This window comes from Arvicola amphibius, chromosome 11 (assembly GCF_903992535.2).
Source record: "Arvicola amphibius chromosome 11, mArvAmp1.2, whole genome shotgun sequence".
Lineage (NCBI taxonomy): Eukaryota > Metazoa > Chordata > Mammalia > Rodentia > Cricetidae > Arvicola > Arvicola amphibius.
The window spans coordinates 69,582,530-69,604,370 of record NC_052057.2 but is presented as its reverse complement, the minus strand read 5'-3'; the positions used below and the strand labels follow the sequence as shown (position 1 = coordinate 69,604,370).

Here is a 21,841-nt window from a genome sequence, read left to right as displayed (position 1 = left end):
CCTGATTGTTAGCTACCTTATAGAAAACAAAGAATCAACTCATTATATTAATAAAGCAAACTGCTCCAATGTTTAAGAACAGTACTTAATGACAAGGGTGTAAAAATAAAGCAGGGTGGGCTTGCTCTTGGGAGCTTGCAGTACTTTACGGAAAGATACTGTTTCAGTAACATGGTGGAAGACAGGAGATACAGTTTCTTGATCCCAGAGGGAGTGTGTCGTGGAAAATCCTCTGGAGGAAGTAACATCTGGCCCAAGTCTTGTAAAGCAAGAAGTTACTGATCAAAAGAAAATACAAGAGTTGGAGATCCCACCAGGATCCACCATGAATGAGCCAAACTAAAATCAGTGCTAAGTGCAACACAAAAGAGAAGTTCCCTTTATCCACCCACTTTCTGTGTTTTTGCTTAACCATGGTCAAACAAGGTCCTACAATATTACATGGAAATTTATAGAAATTAATAACTCCTTAGTTTCAGATAATGTGTGATATATCATATTATTATAATTCTTCTATTTTCCTATTAGTTATTATTGTTGATCTATTACTTAATTTAAAATTAAAACACAGAAATATGTGTGTATATATACATATATATGTAAATCATATCATGATAGAGCATTTTGTCTGTATCTATCTAGCATCTACCTATCAAGCTATCTACACACATTTCGAAGTTCCCCAAATCCTCTAAGTATTTTGAGTTATATTCCCTATAGATAGAAGACGGTTTCCAAACAGTGATTTGGACTAAAAGGGAATGTGGAGAGGATCTTGTATGACTGACTAGGTTTTACTTCCAATAACAAAGAGCCTTTGAAGGTTTAAGACAGGGTAATAAGGACAGGTCTGTGTCTTAGTAAATGGTGTTTGTTGCTGTTTGGTGAGTGGCTTTCAGATGATCAACACCAGAGGTTGGGCCAATTTAATGACTCTTGGAGTGCCACATACAAGGACGGCAAGGAGTTTAGCTTGGGCCAGTGGTACTGGAGACTGGGTAACGCGCAGCGGATGTAAGCAGTTTCTAGGAGTTATAATGTCCAGAGTTCTGTAGTTGCATGAAGATGAGAAGACCAGGTGCTCTCAGACTTTGGCTTCAGTGCCTGGTGTAGGTGCGGGCATGAGGAAAGTCATCGACCTGAAATGGGTGTTGTGAACAGTACCTGACGGGGTAGGTTAGCGCCATGGCTGGTATAACCGTGCCGGGACTTTATCTTTGGAGCCTTCATCAGCACCTGCACTGCTCGGCAACACCGGTGACACATTTGGGTCTTGACAAGCTACAAATGTGCACAAGTGAACACACAGCTTCCTCTGCGAACCTCATTACGTGGCTTCCCCTCTTATTTCCTACAACCAGGTTTATACCTGCAGAAGAAAACAATGGCCATTAATGGCATCCGTGACTCTAACAGCTGAGTGACCCCAGTACCGTGACTCTAACAGCTGAGTGACCCCAGTAGAACAGGCAGCACTGTGGGAGAACTGTGCATGACTAAATACTCTTGTTTTTTTTTTCCCCAGCTGTCATGGACAGGCCTGCTCCAGAGGAATCCTGCCTCAGCTGACCTCCTCTCTAAGGACCCTGGCTCTGTGGTTCTGTCCAGTTCAAAATGGCAGAAAAGGCTCCACCTGGCTTGAACAGGAAGACGTCCAGGTCGACACTTTCTCTTCCTCCAGAACCTGTGGACATTATCCGAAGCAAAACGTGCTCTCGGAGAGTGAAGATCAACGTGGGGGGCCTTAACCACGAAGTCCTGTGGAGAACTCTGGATAGGCTCCCCAGGACACGCTTGGGGAAGCTCCGGGACTGTAACACGCACGAGAGCCTCCTGGAGGTTTGCGATGACTACAATCTGAACGAGAATGAGTATTTCTTCGATCGACATCCCGGAGCTTTCACATCGATTCTAAACTTCTACCGGACAGGGAAGCTCCACATGATGGAAGAAATGTGTGCGCTCTCTTTTGGCCAAGAGCTTGATTACTGGGGCATCGATGAGATTTACCTGGAATCCTGCTGCCAAGCCAGATACCATCAGAAGAAAGAGCAGATGAACGAAGAACTGAGGCGGGAGGCAGAGACCATGCGCGAGCGGGAGGGAGAGGAGTTTGATAACACCTGCTGCCCCGAGAAAAGGAAGAAACTTTGGGACTTGCTGGAGAAACCGAATTCATCGGTGGCTGCAAAGGTATGAAAAACATGGCCTTGGGTCGCATTTTTCTTGGGTCATAAAAGGTGTAACTCTCACATTCCACTGAATATCGTTTGCTTCATTGCTTTAGTAAGACAGAACAAACTGGCCACACAGATAAAGGAAAAGTCTTTCCAGCATCATATGTAGGTAGATATAATCATTTTTTCTGTGGGATGTCAGAAAATGGTATTGTTGTGTGTAGGGACAGACCTGGACCGGATGGTAGCATTTTGAGTTCGCTGGTGTGCCACGTGGTGTGGTGGCTTGGAGGTGCAGGAAGAAGTCCTAACTGAGAGCCACAATCACAGAGTCCTGTAGACCTGGGCATGTGCTTCATCTTTGGTCAAGAAGGTGCTCTCATTAGAAGTAGCAAAGGTGACTCCAGGCCTGGTTCAGCAGAAGTTCAGGCAAAGAGAAGACAGCATGGCCCAGAGGACTGAGGGGGTGGATACAGGGGAAGGGAACTGTTTTGAGAACTGTGTAAGGCTCGGCCCAGTGTCCACAATGTACCCATTGCCCTGTCCTCTGCGGTCTTCTCTAACAGGCATGGTTTTAACTATTGATACATGTTTCCCCATTATGAAACTGGGATATTGTCATGTCTCAGAGTTTATAAAGTGTTTGATTATGATGAAGACGAAATCACTTATTGTGCCTTCATATATAGCCAGATCTGAATTAGTTTCTGTCACCAGTTTTTGTGTTTGGTTATAATACATGATTCTGTTTGTCTAATTTTATCTAGAGCTTCGAAAGCGAGTGAAAGCCAATTTCCACGCTATGTATTCAATTCTATATTGCAGTGTGAATGACACAGGAAACAAGGAGCTGTCTTTAGCTGCAGGAGCATAAATAACATCCATGGTTCTTTTCTGATAGAGGACATGGTGAGGGGCAGAGAGAAAAAATGCCATCATATGAGTTTATCATGTTACTTTTTAATTTTCAGATTTCTTCTCTATATAAACACAAATGATTATACAAATAAAATAGACATATGAGCCCTTTGACCTGAAATGCACATTCTACAGGATCATCTGCAGCATAACTAATGAAAGCAGCTGATGCAAATGAGGAGAACATCATTTCTCACAGTGTTTGGTTTGTCTGGGTTGATTTCTGATAGACTTCCAAAAGCATTTTTCTTTCTGGGTAGTATGTGCACTTTTTAAATTTTTTTAAAAAGTCTTTTCTTTAAACACAATGAGGAAATGTATCTTTGTGGCAAATAGATGGTGTCGCTAGCTTCTTCTTCCCTTTTTTTTTTTCCAGCGATGAAACCTTGGGTTGCTCTTGCTTGTCCTGTATGTAGGAGGTCGATGTGTCAGCCATGGGGGGTTTTGTAGGAAGGCTATTGCTTTCTTCCATGCTGAGTGTCCATATTCAGTTACTTATTTAAGTTCCCACAGAAAATATGGGACCGACTTTGAAAGTGAATGAAACAGACTCTAGATTTAAGTTAGTATTGTCAAATTTAAAAGTTAACATTTTAAAAAGATTTTCAGCAACAGAGGGACAAATTATGTTTACAAAAAGTTTGAGAAGGAATTTAACCAATTGTGTAAAAATCAAACAGGTAAATCAAGAAGATTTAAAGTTAATATGATAGATTTGATCATAACATTATTTATATGTATCTAAAATAGAGCAATAGTGATGGAAATCTTTCAAATATGTATTCTTTCCTTCTGGAAGAAGGTAATGCTAGAACAAGGTCAGTATCATGTTTTCCATACAAGGGAGGATATTTGACTTCCAATGTTTAGAAGCAGTAGCTATTTCTTGATCTCTAGGTAGATAATGGATTATTGTGATACACCATTATTACCCTATATGTTAGTGATTATTTAAGCTTGCTTTGTATAAGGTGCTTATAACGAGGCATAAAAGCTATGTACCCTGTCCTTCAAATTTTTATGCTGTTATAAATAGTAAATTTGTCTCCACATTATCAATGAGGAGGAGTGACTTTGCTACCTTGAGGACAGTCATAAAGCATTTGCATTTATTTCAATGTCGTCATTCTCTCTGTTTCAGTGGTGAAATATTATGGAAATGTTTATATCTGATTCTATGGTAGTTTAATGAAACTGATCCTCTTTTGTCTGAGCTTTGAAGCTTTTAAAACAAGTTCTGCCTAATGCTCAGTGCAAACTTATGTCTTCTTCCACATGCTTGAAAAGCAGTAAAGCTTGTTCTTTTCCTAGAGCGGGTTAGGGGATGAGAGGGCGTTGGTGTGCAGATGGCGTTTTTGTAACTTAGGAATAGGTAGTTGCATTACATCTGCAGTGGGATGGCCCTCCAGTCCCCATGTATTTAGGTACAGGTACATCCGGCTCCTTCTTGTGCGTGAAACTCATATGGGAAGTGGCTAGACTTGCTCTGTGTTCTTAGGAGGCGTGGGCGGATCCGTGGGGCGCATGTCTGTTGACCTCGTTGTCCAGTCATTGCTGCTCTTGTCAGCTGAGCTCCCACTCCACACGCCCTAACCTCTAAAGTAGAAACTTGTGAAAATGCGCCCTTCTCCCCAGAATTAAATCCTTTTAGCTCAGGAATTTCATACTGCTGGAAATACTGGGGTTTTTCTGTAGATGGAATGGTGGGCTGTGTCCCGCCACCCAGCTAGCTTTACCCAAAAAATTACACGGAAACTGTATTCATTTAAACACTGCCTGGCCCATTAGTTTCAGCCTCTTATGAGTTAATTCTCATATCTTGCTTTAACCCATATTTAGTAATGTGTGTAGCACCACGAGGTGGTCGTTTACCAGGAGAGATCTTAACCTGCGTCTGTCTTGGAGAGGAAAAGCATGGCGACTGCCTATGGCGACTGCCTGAAGCATCTGCCTTCTCTCTCCCAGAATTCTGTTCTGTTTACTCCGCCTACCTAATTTTATGTCCCATTAAAGGGCCAAGGCAGTTTCTTTATTAACCAATGAAAGTAACACATAGACAGATGACCCTCCTCCATCGTTTTCCTCTTTTAATTTTTCTTTATTTTCTGATTTATTTGCAATGTTTCTGAAGTAAAGTACCATCGGTCACAGTGTTGCATGGCTCTAATCCTTGCACTTAGACTGGAAAGGCAGGAAGAGTGCTGGCCGTTAAAATCAACCTAGGCCATATGTCTAATTCCAGGTCATCCCATGCTATGTACTGAGACCTTGTCTCAGGAAACAAAAACAAGCAAACCCAAAATAAGGAATGCTTTAAGATTATTTGCCATTCCAATCACACTCCTAGTTATGGAAGGGAAACATCTTTTGTTAGACAACTCATAGTGAGTTGAAAATCTACTCACTGATATTGAGTGCATGTTCAACAGTTGAGTTGCAATTGCTCAGCCATGCACTGTGACACACATACTCACTACGGACCTGCTCTACCTTATATTTAGATATGATCCTCTTAGTAACAATTGGACCCTTAGAGAACAGGCTCTCCAGTATCCCACAAAGAGCAACTCTGCTCAGAAACTTTCAGGTGTATTATAACAGCAACAACAAAGACAGAAAAGGGCATAAGAACACAGTCTATTTGAAACACCAAAATTTGACAAATTAGCTTCCGTGCATATGCACAGAAGACAACAGACTGTCGTCATACTTCTCATAATGTCTGAAAGGCCTGGAGAAAATGGTACCTCTGGGTTTCTAGCATGCGTCAGTAGTGGTGCTTTTCTGATATGTGCAGGGGTGTTTAATCTTAGCACCGCAGGCAAAGGGAAAGGGAAATGTCTTGGTCAGCTCTTAGTAGTATAATATGACCTATGATCTGGTATTGCAGCATAAGTTTATGTTTGCAAGGTGGGTTTTGTCTTCTTTAAATCCCACCAGTGTATCTTGGTACCTGTATTCGCCTTTATGTAGAATACTGCCCTGAGTTAAAATTACAGGCTATTTGTGAATGTTGGGTTCAGCCGTGTGGGCCTAGAAAACAGCTAGGACACCTCTCTGAATACATGTGACAGGGGATTACTGGCTCTGCTATGCTTTCACAGGACTGTGGAAGGCCAAGGGCCAGGACTAACTCAATGTCAGTTTCCTGGGCAGTAGATTGGAATTGGATTTGAGCCTGTACCTCTTCCAGACTGGAACAAGTTAGTCTGTTTCCAGATTCAAACCATTTTTCTTTCTTTATTTGACCTTTCCCAAGTGAACTGCAATGGGCATTTCCTATAAATATCACTGACAGCAACTTCGATGTAAGGGATGTTTAGGAGATATGAGGAAAATATGTCCTGTCCCCTGTAGCACCCTCAGGCTTGAGGTAGAGAACAGAGGTGCACGGCTGCTTGCATTCTGAAGTTGACTAACTCACTGAATACCGTACTAGGCCACAGTCTGGATGTCTAAAGACAGCTGGGGACTAAGGCTATCAGCCCAGTGTCTGGCATATCCAGAGACCACAGCATAGGCTCAGCCTGATCATAGGAGGAAATAATGCCTGACAGCAGACTGATCTCAGGCTGAGGCAATGTAGGGAACCGGGGCTCCAAGCAGCCTTGACCTGATTAGAGCAGAACACAGGAATACATTTCTGTTTAGTAGATCCAGGCAGTGGGAGCCACGCAATAACTTTGTCAGACATGGCTCGGAGTCAGGAGTGGGCACCAGATCTTGTCCGCTTCTGCTTCAGTTCCCTCGTTTGCTGTGGCTGTCCTCGCTCTTACACTTCTCCCACTCTTCTGGAGTTTCTCTTCCTTCCCCCTTCACCTCTCCTCTCTCTTAAAGTACTGGACCCTTCCTTCTCCTTTTGGCCCTCCTCTTTCTCCTCTAATTCTTTCTTCACCTTCTTCTTCCTCTGCCTCTGTCCTTCGAAAGCAGCCTCATTTTCCCGAGTGGCTCTTTATCCTCATCTTCCGCCCCCGTCTGTCTCCTCTGCTTTCCTTATTCTTCCTCCTACTCCTTCTCATTCACTCATTTCTCCCATATTTCATTCTTAGGAAACAGCTTAAGGGAAGTGAGAGTGATTAACTGGAAAAGGTTTTTTCCCACAAGTTTTTAATAGCCACCTGAAGAGAAAAATTAAATTTTTCCTAAGGAAAAGGAAGAACCCAAATAACAAAGAATAATATGGAATGACATTTTTTTTCAGATAGAGGAGAGCTTGAACATGCTGTAAATGATCAGCCTGTCTATGTCTCTTCAGCCTTCCTCATTAGGACTAGTTTCTCTCCCCTTGCTGGTGTCATTGTTTCCATTGAAGTTGCAGGAAGCTGGAAAAAAGAGGTCACCCTGCGCCCCTGTATTTGACCCCTTCTCCCCATAGTTTACATGGTCATCATGGGCAGCACAACCCAATACAGCACCTAAAGCAAAGCTGGACCTCCTCCCCCTGGAGACCCAGGGTCAGTGTCAGGATCTTTTCTCTGTGTTCAATAACTCCTTTAGAACCATACCCTCCCTTATCCCACTGTATTACTGTGTGGGTCTTTAAAATCACGAAAAAAAGTAAAGAGAAAATACATCAAAAGAAACAAAAAACCTTTGAGCTCATCAAGGAGAAAGGATACATAACATTCTCATTCTTATTATAGCACCTGGATCAATTATTCTTATGTTTTGAATGAAAAAAAATAAAGGCACTAGAATAGAACCACAGGTGATGTCGGTTTAGTTCAAGGTCTTATGTTGACCTGTGGATCTGTTCAGGGCCAAGTTCTGCCATCTAATACTCTCCGTGTTTTTCTGTGATGCCTCCCTTTGTGATCAAAACCAAGTGACAATAAACATTTACATAATGACGGCCTCAAAAGATGGCAGATGCAGTGTAAGCACACACAAAGACATCTGCCTGCATCCGTGCATTTTGTGTGGTAGACAGGTCTATAATTCTTACCCAGGATTGACAGTGGGCTAATTACCAAGCTAGTGGCTGCTTTGGTGATCCTCAGTCTCCTTTATCCTTTTCTTTCTGCATCTTCTTCTTTTCTTCTTTCTTCATTCACACTGTTCAAATTAAACCAATGTGTGTTCTCTGGTACTATAGCCTAAGAGCTCAGAGTTGCCAATAAGAGCTGGGAGATTGAACACAATGTGGCCAGGCTGTGGAGGATGAATTTGGAGGTTGATGTTTTGATTTTTTTTTTTAAAAAAAAAAAAACGTCATCCATGCATGAATTTGGAGGTTGATGTTTTGATTTTTTTTTAAAAAAAAAACAAAAACAAAAACCGTCATCCATGCAAACAGAGTAGTCAAAATCCCAGGTAAAAATATTCATATAAAAGAAAGTGGATTAGATAGAAAATAGTAGGATTTTTGCCCAAATGTCCCAAATATCCCATTTCTTGGTTCTTATGATCTGTTTCTAAATTCCACTTCTCTGTTTTTTCCACAAAGGTTGCCTGTGAAAAGCCTGTCTCCTCACTTGGCCACATTTGATCAGGATGAGAAAGGCAGGGGAATAGGAGGAACCTACACACTGAGTATGATTCTAACTTGATGGAGGTGTGAGAGCAGAGCCTGCTTGTGCAACTCTCTTGGTGCTTGTTTCAATCTAATTATTGGTAACTTTGTTTTTGCATGGAAAGGTCTCTCTGTTGACTCTGTAGCTTGCGTGATCACCCTCCACCACTCCCCCACTGCCCCACCCCGTGCCACAAAGTTGGGAATTTCACTCAGGTTTTCGTGCTTAACAAGAAGCTGCCCTGCACCCAGGGATGTTCTTGAAAAGAGAAAAATCTAAGAATTACTCGTTTTTCATTTGTTTCTTTGACTGGTTAGATGTTCCTGCTTGTTCTGAAGAGAGCCAATCCTAACTGGCAGGCAGCTTCTCATCTCTTAAAAAACAAAATGAAGCCATTCATGCTTTCTTCAAACTTGATTTTTAAACCTCAGTAAGTATTACAATTCTCAAAGTTAATCTAAAATCCCAAGAAGCTCTTTCTACGCTGATTAATATTATCAAAAGCCAGAATGCATTTGCAATATTTAAATGCTATGGCTTTGAAGTCCCAAGTAATAGCAGATTGGTTTTATTTCAAGCAAGAGCCTTTATGAATGAATGAGCTGCTATTTTAAATCAGCCTAAGTATTATGAAGAACGGTCACAATATTTAACACTCTCCACTTTGGAAGATTCTAGACGGGTTTGAACAATATGTTTTGATTAACTGCTCTTACTGGAGACTGATCCCCCATTAAAACAGGAAGAAGAAACCGATCCCTTCAAATGCCAAGAACTTAGAGGAAATTCCAGTTGCATGCTCAGAGAGCTCACCCATCTTGACAGTGCTGAAGAATTTGTTTTCTAGTGGAATAATGCCTTGAGAGCCTGTCTGGCTATTGAATGAACCACTTTGATTCACTGAGAGGTCTAGAAATTGCCCTTTCCATTTTATTCATATTTTCATGGTTTAGCTTTGTCTACAGCATGTTACAGAGTGCAGAGATCATTTTCCCCCTCAAAACTGATAGACTAGTCTGCATGGCATGGCTTAGAACAATGCCAGTCACACTGACATGTAATATGATATAGATAGAGCGGTTAATTGACCTAGAACCTAACATGGGGAAAGGCTATTCTGAATATCATTAGTTTGTTCCTTTTAAGGATCCACTTTTAAGTTTGGCAGAAATGTCAAGCATATGACATAAAATATATCTCTTCTCAGATGCTCCGTTAATATGACTACTATGGAATTTCAAGTTTTATATATAAAGTATTGAATGTCCTATTGAATATTGCAATAAGTAGTACACAGATTTAATCACCAAGAAGAAAAGGCTTTAGATGTATTATTCATGTTTTATTCAACTGTACTTCCAAATTGTTCCACAAAAAGACGGCACACCTGAAATACATGCACTAATGACTCAAATAAAGTAGTAATAAAAAATCCAAAGCAAAAAATAAACAGAATTAGAAAAATACTTTTTAAATTGCCATAGTAACGCTAGAGAATCCTTTATTTTCTATAAAATGCCGTACCCGATTTTAGTGAAATATTCCAGTCCTATAATTTTAAGTTGCCTTTAATATTTATAAACAAAATTTGTACTTATGTTTGGAAGAACTTACCTCTCTGACCTTAGTGAATATTACTAAATAACTCAAAAGAAGAGCCATTCTTAATGGAGCCACCATCTGTATACCAATTTGAACTGATTGTTTTCTGATAAAACATGCTTTCAAAATAATTGGCACTCAATTCTAGAATTATTGCTTGAGTTAAAAGTCTATTCTGCTGAAATCATAGCAGTAAAATAGCCGACAAAGTATAACTCTCGAGGAAGATGTTTGTTTCAGGCAGTGTTCCAGCATTGCTGATTTTATTTCCTTTGACTGGGGTTCCTTGACAATCAACAGTTTTAGTGTGCTGAGCCAGTAATGTGAACTATATGTAGTGTACACGGAGATTAAGCATGCCAGATGCTGAAAGAACTTAGCTGGCCACTCAGCCTCACCTGTTTGGCGTTTCCTCCTCCTTGCTATATAAGTTAATAAATTAATGTTTAATGTTATATATGAAAGGGACAGTTATCTGCAGTAAGAGGTTTATAAACATCTCACAGCATTAGGAATAACCTAGACAGTCGTGGTAACCTGCTTGTAATCCCAGAAAGTGAGAGGTTGAGGCAGGAAGATTACATGCTCAAAGGTTACCTAGTCTCCATAGTAAGATCCTGCTTCGAGATAAATAAATCTATACTGAGTAGGTTATTTACCCACACATACTCACTTTAGGTAGTTTAAGATCTGATAGGGGCTTTCTCAGTTACAGTCCATCTGGAAATTTTCCTTGCCTACCAGTAGCCTGCAATGAAGCTATTCCTGCATGAGCAGAGACAGCCTCAGGTCTCAACAGCAAGCATGTTCCGCACAGCACACAGGTATTGCAGATGAGCGGCGCTTTCTGTGTCTGTCATCAACAACCATAGCCCCTCCTCCTGCTTTCTCTCTCCCCATGTCTCCTGAGCCAGATGGCGTTGTATCTCGGAATCAGAATTTAAGGACTGAGGCATCTCAGTGAATGTTATGTCAGCCTGACTTCAGACATAACCATTCTAGAGAAAAGAAAGCAGCAGGACGTGGCCAACAGAGAACTCGAGTAACAGATACAGAGGTGGACCATGGAAAAGAGGAAGATGTTTGCTTTCATCTTGATGACGATGAAGATGTTCTCGCTAACATCAATATCATTCCATACTTGGCACTTGTATATTGTTCATATTTGACTGTGTATATTTCTATGCTTAACTTGTCTTCTTATAAAAACGCATAAATGAAGTGGATTTTACTTATCACATCTCTCCCTAAGTCATTCTTTACTGTTTTCATTAACCCTGATGTAAAGGAGGTCCTCTGGGTTAATGAAAACAGGGACAAGTCACTGAAGTACATACATCTGTCCAGATGCATACACTGCCACATCTCCATCTAAGTACATTATAATAGTAAGACTTCCCCTGTAGGAAAATACAGTGAACTGAGACACATATTTCCTAATTTAGTGTGGCTTTGACTTTGTCATCCAAGTAAGGCGTTCGGTCCATTCAGAACATAACCTCCTGCAATAACCCGATCGAGCATGGAAATCCATGAGAAGTGCTCCATTACCCAAGAATAGAAAGATGAAATGTTTTTATTCGTCTCCCAGGATTTTGTTTCAGGATGCTAGAGGTCATTGCTACCCTGAGTGTCATGATTTAACTTGCGTCTCATTGAGTCACTCCTGCTGCAACCACAAGTGTCGGATGTCACTCTAAATAGATGACACTCAAGCCTATGGCACAGCAGCACCAAGGGCAGCCGAGTGATCTCGGCACAGCATCCTTCCCTGCGACCTACCTCAGGGTATTTGCACAGGAGAGGAAGGACTTCTGACCACTGCTGGAACTCTGAATCGATATAAAACCTCGAGTACAGCATTGAACTGCAGTTGTCCTAGTTGGTGACATCCAGCAAATGTCCTCAACCAAAATTTCAGTGGGGAACTTATTCCTAACCTTGAAATTTTACTTTTACACAATCAGAACTTGGTTGAACTAAGAAATCAATCAGGGCCACGTTCTATGATGCATTTCTATGCCCAGGTTTGTGCTGGGACTGACTTGCTTCATTCCGACAGTGAGAATTTTTGTTCTGAGGAGCTAGCAGAGGCCCTGCATGGGACCCTCAAAGTGAGGCATCTGGTAGGTTTCAGTACATGCTTTCTTTGGTTCACAAGCAGACAAACACGGGTAAGCAGTGTTGCTTTTCAATGTCTGATAATCTGCAGTGCCACAGATGGAATGAACTGTGTACCCAATGGATAAAGATAAGAATGAGCAGCCTAGGAGACAGGAAACCGTGCATTTGCCATTTCCCATTGGCTCTGTAAAAGCCTAGCATGCTTAATTGTATTTCTTAAATGAATTCTGCAGGTGTGAAAATTATTGTATCATATAAGTCAAGTAATTGCATTATGGGTAATAATACAATTGAGGGGAAAAATCTGTGTTTTAGCATGGGTTTTTATTTTTCAATCTCTACATAGGAACCATTATAAATGTTTTAATCTCTGCTGAATATTTATAATGTAACAATCACACATGCCTTCCCTCTTCCCTAAATTTTCACAGATTAGCACAGGTAACTTAATAATAGCAAACTCCTTTGATTAGCAGTATAACATGTACAATTTGTTCCCAAAGAAAGAATTATGGGTGTTTATTTTGTACTTTGAAATGAATCAGCGTGAAGACGGGATAACAGGTCTGGACTGTTGATGGGCCATCCCAGCCTGCCTGTCAGAGGGGCCTCCTGGAGTGCTTCCCGTATAGAAGAGACTGGTCCGGGCACCATATTGCCACTGAGGAAGATTTGGAAGATATAGTAATGTCTTTCTCATTGCAATTTAGCATAAATAAGAACATGCTTTGATTTCTTCCTTATATTTTTATTTTTTTCCTCTGTCTGAGTAGGCTCACCTCATGCTATATTCTTATTTAACAACCTACTTCTCAATTTCTTCACCTGGACCAGATCTTCCAAATAAATTAAGGAGAAACCTATCCTTCCCCAGGCCAGTGTACCATCCCTTAGCACTGAAATTCTCAAGAGTCTTCCTCAGAAGAGACTATATCAGTTAATATGTACATTATTAAACAAGTTACTGCTTCTCCATTTGATTTCTTTGGCTCTTTATAAATTTTGCATTTATGCTAGCTTTATCTTATATCATTTATTTGTGATGATATTTTGTTAAATTTCATGACATGGAACATAGTATAGATTGTAAATTAAAGGAATGTAGATGACCTCCCAAATCCAGACTCCTTTTGTTTTTAACTTGGAAGGCCAACATAGTCTAAGAGGAGGTAGGCTTTTCCTTCATGGTTTCTTTGAAACCAGAATCTAAATGATTTTTTCCCTGTTTCTTTGAGAGGAATGGGTTCATCGCAAACTCAGCTTAAGCAAAAGAAAGAAGGCTTGTATTCTCATCTCTGTGACTTCACTCTCTCCACAGAGCATTCTATATGAGCAGAAATATAACTTGGGGGAGGTCGCAGTTCGTTCACACCTGATACAGAACCCAAAGCTGTACTCACTTCTGGTTGAAACATCGTCTGTCAGGGATAGTTTCCTCACACCCATCAGCACAACGGTCTAGCTGAGCCCTGTTTCTTTCTCACAATCCCACTTCCTTCCCAACCGGGGGGAAAATGAACTTAAGTCCCCACAGTCCAAGACCATACACAAAGCCTGGACACGGTTCACCCCCACTCTCCATATCAGCAGTGGGAAGCCGTCTTCTGAGAGGGGTCAGAGAGTCCATGTTTTCAGTTCCGCGGGGCTTGAAGTCTCCCCTCTGCAAGTGTGGTGAGGAAACAGCTAGAAGGAATTGGAAACAAAAGCTTCGTGGGCTTCCAGTAAAACTTGCCTCTCCAGCCTGGGCCTATTTGGCCACTGTTACTTTGTGCTCATACTACGAGCAAACATCATTAATCCTCTTCTGCAGATTAGAGAGCTGAACTGTTTCTGCTCAGGTAAAACGGCCATGTTTTCTCTCTATTGTCCAGCGTTTCGGTCAGTCCTTCAGGGTCCCAGAAGACACTGCTTCATGACGACTTAACAGCATCTTGCTAGCCATCCTTCAGGAAACCAACCAAACGTGAAATCCATTAGCATGGGGGTGGAACGTTCTTCCACCATCTTGAACTCTGGTTACAATCTCTGAGCCTGCTCCCTGTGCCCCTACTGAACACACACTTTGTTCCTATGCACAATCTTGACGATTGCGTGTCTAAATCATTTTCCACTTTCTTGGGGCCACTAGATACACTTCTGCGGTCCAGGTTTTGTTCATCGCAGACTGCTTTGAGAGGGGTCACTAACTGGACTTCCTCACATTATCCCTTGCTGTCCCCCAAGTCCAGCCTACTCTCCATTTGGCCAACAGAATTACCTTTTAAGCCACGTCTGAAATGGATCGTTCCTGGCCCACATCCTCCCTGACTTCTCATGGTCCAAAGTCTAGTTCAGACTCCTTGGCATTTCACTGAGGAGCGCTGGCCCTTCTGTCCGGCTTCAGGCCTTACTGCTCCTGAGGTGCAGGGCTCTAAAGTGCTGGTGTCTAATTGAGGTGGAACCCTTGGCTAGACTGTGTTCTCCGCCCTCTGCAGGCAGTAATGCCATAGGCTGCATCTACACATGCGGAGCAGGAGCAATACTTCTCTAACTTGTTCAGGGATGCCTGTAGCTTAACTGCAGCCACACCTGCACACACATGGCACATTGATGCCTCTATGACCACGTCCCTTCCTCGGCGTAGAACACTGTCTATGCCCTATCCTTTTTTATCTCAGCTCTCATGCAATACTTCTGTGATTTCTGTCTGACTCTCCTGTTTCTCCCTGGTCTTGTAAAAAGGAGATTTTGCCTGTGCCGTGTTCCGCTCCTTGGCTCATGACCTCCAAGGGATCAGACTACCTCTTACCTTTTGTTCCTGACAACTTGCAGAGTTCTGACTCAGAGTAACAAAGTCTCATTTCCTGCCACCAAATGGCACCGAAGGGTAATGATAGTAATAAAACCATGCTTAGAAACAGTTTGATGTCTCTGTGATGATTAAACAACATGGTCAGGAGTTGAATAGCTCATTCTAGGTAATCAGACCTGAGTATGCTGGGTTTGGGTTTGATAATTTAAGAAAGTTGCAGATTTTATAAGTTTTAAATAGGTTTATGTTTTTAGAAGTAAGCCAAGAGTTACAGATGTGAGCTTCATGTTTTTGTAATATATGAATTCTCCCTTCAGATAGCAGTGGAGGCTTCTCTGTGTGCTTCAGGGTTTCTGTGAAGAAAGGAATCGGGGCTGCTGAGAGACAGCCTTTCCGATATTTTGCCTTACTGGGTCTGCTCATTTTGTTATCTGCAGCACAGATTCCTGTCATAGGTGAAAGGTGGACTCTCAGTCTGTGTGTGTGTGTCAGGACGGGTTGCTCTGACTCCAGGCATGGCTTCTTCCATACCCTCAGAGGATGAACGTATCATTTGGTTACATCCCGCCTAGCTTTGGAGGACTCTGGGCCCAAGGGATGTTTGTCAAGTAGACTCGTCATGTACTACTTACTCTGAGTGCGGGGACACAGACACTCGTGTACGCCATGCATGGAGTGCGGTGCTATCTACACATAGCAAGGGACAGTGGAAGCCAAGGCAGCTGGTCCCCTCGATGCCCTGAAAAGATTCTCAGGGTACAGGGATTCTGGAAAGCAACCTGCTTTGAAGGATTTCCTGTTTCTGGAGGGTGCTAACATTTCTTCGTCAGGATGTTGTCTCCCCAACACTTTCTGCAGTTGGTTAAATGAGAAGGTGAGGAGAAAGAGAGCAAGGTCAGTCCAGGGCTGCCAGAGACCTGCCCTGCAAGGGGACCTCATCATTTATAAGCCGCAAATACGAACAAATCCAAGACTTGAAAGACGATTAATGTGGGGGGTTTGTGGAGAAATATTACAGATAGTATTTTTTGAAAATGATAATTTTAATAAGGTTTGATTATTGATTTTCACAATAAAATGTAGAATCATAATGTTATCTACATAAATGAACTGATTTTGTATAAACAAAAATAATTTTCTCAAAATGCTTTGGTTCAGATTTTATAATAGAAAAAACTGTGGGGCATTTTTTGTTTGCTTCAAAAATGTTTGTAATCTGCATACTACTTTGTTAGCAAGTATGCGAAGACAATATTCTGATATTTCAGGTCATAATCTTGGGATTCTTCTGATTTGCTTTATTTAGCCACATTTGTTTAGCGTCTTTTGAAATTCTGTTACCTATGAAGTGATTTTGTCTTGTTTCCACTTAACAATTCATAAAACTATTTTTAGAACTATTTTGTGTATAACCCTTAAATGAGTCTTCTAGGAACATAAATGCACAGTTGCTCATAGCTAGTTTTTCATATCTCAGATCTGTCTACACTACCATATCTGAGTTTGAGGTTTTAGTACCATCAGACTGTAACTTAGCTCTCTGGAGACCCTGCTATGGAAGGGACGACAGGAAACTGTCAAGTTATGCTGTGTTCCCAGTTCTGTCGCTGTGAACTGTATAAAAGAAAAGCCGTACTACACAAGCACAAATTAGAGCAGAGGCCTGTTTAGTGTGGCACTTAGAGTTTAGGGAAGTTTAGTTATGCAGACTTTACTAGGCACAGCAGGTTTTATGAATGAGGGAGTAGAATGGAAGGGATAGAAAACAGCAGTGTTGGATGAATGCATGGGACTGTCAAGAGCAGCAAGCTGATGCCAGGCTCAAAAGAGCCCCCTTTGACTTTCTCCCTAGGCCTGCCTGAGAGTCCGCACTCACAGGGCTTATCCGTGGATGGGCTTCTCTCTGTACACAGAGCTGGGAAGTTCTGAGGCGTCACTCAGTAGCAGATCTACAGGCTCAGGGTTAAGACCCCTGGGATGGAAAGCTGACTGAGATCCTTCACCCACCAAGGGAGTTTGTTTGGCCTCAGAATCTTCACTGGATGAGGGAAAGGAAGTAGTAAGTAACAAATACGGTTGTTACAAAGACTAAAGTAGCTACTTAGCAGAGGTGCTGGTATACATAGACATCTGGAATATACTTTACCATCTCTATTACCCAAAACAGAGGTGCTGGTATACAAACACATCTAGAATACACGTTATCATCACTATTACCCAAAACAGTCATCACAAAGAAATTATTTCCATTTAAATATTTAGGGTTTCTGTTGCAATTTGGTAATTTTATTAGAGTGTGAAAGACACAGGCAGCAAATTATTTTCCCCTTATTTTAGAATAAATCCTTTAAGAGCAGCTAATTGAGTTAATGTTTATTGATTTATCCACGCTTTCTTGAAAATGATACATTAGATAAGTGGAAATTGGGAAATAAATTAAAATCTTAAAGATCTTAAAGACCCTCTGCTCTGGGGGTGACAAATGGGACCTACTAATGTAGGGGAGAGGAAGAGAGAGAGAGAGAGAGAGAGAGAGAGAGAGAGAGAGAGAGAGAGAGAGAGAGAGAGAGACAGAGACAGAGAGAGAGACAGAGAGAGAGAGAGAGAGAGAGAGAGAGAGAGAGAGAGAGAGAGAGAGAGAGAGAGAGAGAGAGAGACTGATTTGGCTCTTTAGTGCCTGGACCTAGTTGTCTCCTTTTCCAGGTGGTCACCATCACGCTAATCACTGACATTAGTGTAATTGCCGGTAGTTGAGTAGCTGGAAATCGTTCAGTTCCTGCTCACAATAGTAACTTTGCTCTGGGGCAGGGACGTGATCAGTCTATCATGTGGCACTATCCAGTTGGGCTCACTGGTTCATCTTTCTTATCTAAGTATCTGTGGATATGGCATGAAACTAAGCACAGACCACTGACTTTCTGAAGCCCTGCCATTCTGAATTGCAAATTATTTTTGAGACTTAACTAAATACATTTTTGATATATTTCCTGCTACAATATTTAAAACACTAATAAAAAGATACCAAATATTGTCAATATATTTATTGTCCCAGGTAAAATAATGCCTTTACCCATTGCAAGCCTAAAACAAAAGACCTTTTCATATTCATGAAACTCTTAGTGTCTCTGTTTTTTGTTTTGCTTTGTTTTTATTTATTTTTTATTTTTTTAACTCTTCAAAACAGCTCATCCTTTTTCTCTTTTTTTCCCTTTTTTCCTTTTGTTTAATTTTATTGAGCTATATATATTTCTGCACTCCCGTCCCCTTCTACCCTCTCCTATGGGCCCCATGCTTCCATTTTACTCAGGAGATCTTGTCTTTTTCTACTTTCCATGTAGATTAGATCCATATATGTCTCTCTTAGGGTCCTCATTGTTCTATGTTCTCTGGGATTGTGATTTGTAGGATGATTTTTCTTTCTAGATCCATCCATTATTGCAAATGATTGTTTAGTTTTAGCCTTAAAATTGCTCATGTTGTACTGCAAAAACTCTCAAGCTTGTTCAATACATCAACTAGGGAGTCATTAGAACATTAGCAAATACTTGTTTCTAATTTAATTCAGTTTTTTCATCCTGAACCACATTTGCTACCTTTAAGATTGAGATAGGGATATGACATAAAGTGTTTTCCAATGTGTGTATTTATTTAAATAAAGTCATTCCCCTTAAAATATCACATTTATTTGTATTAGCATCTAATGAATCATCATCTTGATTAAGAGTAAGTCTCATTTCCTCAAACTATCTAAGATATCTTACATACATTGGCAGCATGACAGGATAATCAATGACTGGGTTGTGTATAGAGACACAGAGATGAAATAAACCAAATCAAAAGGGAAAATCAGAAAGACAAACTAGATAACAAATGGCTCTTTTATCTACTCTAATGCCTACTGTTCTTTCTGTAGTATAGTAAATCAAACTGTTTTCCTTCTAAAATATTCAAGATTGATAGGTGGAGAGAATAATAGATGATTAATTATAGATGGATTAGATACGCAGATAATAGCAAATGACAGCTAACTTAGATAAATAGTAGACAGACAGACAGACAGACAGATAGATAGATAATAGAAAATAGATGGTAGGTAGATGGAAGGTTAATAGATAGATGGTGGATATTCTAGCTGGTATATAGATGAACACTACACGACGTTAAAGATATACGATATAAGATAGATGATATATGGTTAAGGAAATGCTGGCAGGAAAATAAAAAGAAAATTTGGGAGAATGGCATACAGAATTTCATGACACTCTCCTCTAGTTGTCAGGAAATAAGTTATGGACGTTGTCAATGTTAAAGCAAATGTGCAAACACACAGGTTTACAAAACCAAAATTCCACAGAATCTCGACTTCTCAGGTAAACCTTATGGCTCCTCTCTAAGTAAAGATCTTTTACACAAGAGACATGATGTGTAGGGTCAGCTCTTCACATGCCATTAACCTATTGAGCGGTGTCATGACTGCCTGACGCTGCTCTGTGTGCTGAGGACCAGTCTTGAGGATGGCAGGCAGAACTAAGGGACCACCCCTGCAGAAGGAAAAGACAGCTCATGTGCAATCAACACAGTCTTCACCTCTGTGATTTCACTCCCATGATTCGACCAACCACAGATAAGGTATACTCTGGGAAAAAGGGGGAATGTACTGAACACCTACAAGCTTAATTTTTGCCTTTCAATTTTCTGTAGACAATATTGTAAGACCACTTCTCTCCATAATTATTCAGATTATAAGTAAAGTAGAGATGACACACAGAGGGATGTGTGTAGATTATACACAAATACTACAGCCTGTTATATGGGATCTGCTATGCAGACTTGAGCTTGTTTGTAGGACATCCTGGATCTAATTGCCCAGGTGTACAAAGGGACAGCCAGCTGTATAATCCAATTTAAGAAGGGGGTGAATGAATTGGGGGAAATAAAGCAAGAAGCAGGGGTAGAAGGTGTCTCCTGGCTTGTAGTTCCAAATGTAATAGGTTTTCCAGGGAAGGAGTCCCTGGAAAGATCACACTGAAGGAAAATTCCAAAGTGAATCTGGCTGCAGTAGTCATGGCAGGATGCTGTCAGACATCTCAGCGTGGACAGAAGAGCCCCTCACACCACAGTGTTTCCTAGAGGATCTGACTCTGGCCTCTTAACAAGGAGGCTCCTGGGGAGTGAGGCTGGGTGCACAGAAGTTAAAGTCAGACACTTCATAAGAGTCCGGGTCCTGTGGGGCCTGGGAAGCCTGAATCTGAGCGTTTTCCGTCTCCAAAAGCTCTGAGACGGTGGATCCACAGGTGGGTTCTGAGCAGAGGGAGAGGAGGCCCTTTCAAACAGTCTCATTCCGGCTCCCATGCTGGAGACAGATGCCAGTGAAGGGGGAAGGTGAAGAGGGACGATTCTGTAATAATTCAGGAGCGTATATCACACTAACTGAGGAAACTAAGCATGATGAACTGGTAGAGTATTTATCCCATATAAAACCAGTCAGGCAATTTATAGTCATCTTAAAGCTGGCAGCTATGGCCTCCACAGCCTAGCTATTTTTTTTTTTGTAAATTATAGGAGGGAATGTCCTCTGTGAAAAATTAGATTTTAACGATTATAGCTATGAATGTCTCAAAACAAAGACAAAAGACCTTTAAATACATAGGCCAGCTTAGGAATGCCAGGGATGGCCAGTCTTCAGCAACTTGCACCAAAAAAGAAACATTTTTTTAATGAACTGGATTTATTAACTAAATCACAGTAGCTCCATGTGAAACTTTTGTGGAATCATCTTAAACATTAAATATAAAATTTATCTTTCTACTTTTTTGTTTTTGATATTGTATTCTAATTACATTTCTTCCTTCCCTTTCCTCTTTCCAAACCCTCCCATACACCCTTCCCTGCTCTCCTTCAATTTCATGGCTCCTTTTTCAATAATGTTATTACATGGAAATATGTATATGTGCATACATATGTATTCCTAAATATAGCCTGTTGAGTACATGTTTCTTATATATGTGTTTTTTATAGTTGACCATTGACACTGGGCAGCCAATCGGTGTGCTCTTCCCTCGGGTTGAGCGCCTCTTCCTCCCCAGCTTTTCTCAGTTGCCCAGGTCAAAGTTCAAAGAAATACTTAAAAGAAGTGAAACCATGCAGGTCAGAAAATCCAGATATGTTGTGGAGGGCATCTAAAGATCAAGAGAGAGAGAGAGACAGAGACAGAGACAGAGACAGAGACAGAGAGAAGAAGGAAAAAAGAAACAAAAATAGAAAGAAAGGAAGGAAGGAAGGAGGGAAGGAAGGAAGGAAGAAATTAAAGAGAAAGAAAGAGAATTTTTTCTTCCTACCATTTTCTATTTCTTTGACAATAAGGTGGAATAATGATTTAAAGAAATAGCACATTTTTTTAATTAGACAAAGGTTTGTGTAGTGACAATATAAGAGATTTCTCACAGTTACTCTCCCTGTGTAAAATGTCATTGAAACTGTGATCTACTGAGCAAGTAAATTTATGCTATTTTATGCACATGAAGACATGTTTATGCATTCATATGTTTAAAATCATGCAAGGCACTTTAGTATTTGCTTTGCAATGATATGATTTTGGCAGATACTAGTAGTTAGAGCCACAATTTGGGATGTCTGAAGTCTGATAAAAAAATCCTTTCTTCTTTCTTTATTCCCATCTCTCTTGGCTCCCTCCTCTGGAATCCCAGAAAAGGTTT

At 40.9% G+C, this 21,841-nt stretch overlaps 1 protein-coding gene across 1 annotated transcript in view; it reads left to right on the top strand.

Moving 5' to 3' along the window:
* Nucleotides 1–1,614: 1,614 nt before the first annotated feature.
* The window catches only part of Kcnb2 (potassium voltage-gated channel subfamily B member 2), a 380,672-nt gene continuing 360,445 nt past the window's right edge, over nucleotides 1,615–21,841 (top strand). Inside the window, exon 1 of the mRNA XM_038348354.1 lies at nucleotides 1,615–2,193. Coding sequence (XP_038204282.1) covers nucleotides 1,615–2,193 — 579 coding nt within the window. The remainder of the gene's footprint in view (nucleotides 2,194–21,841) is intronic.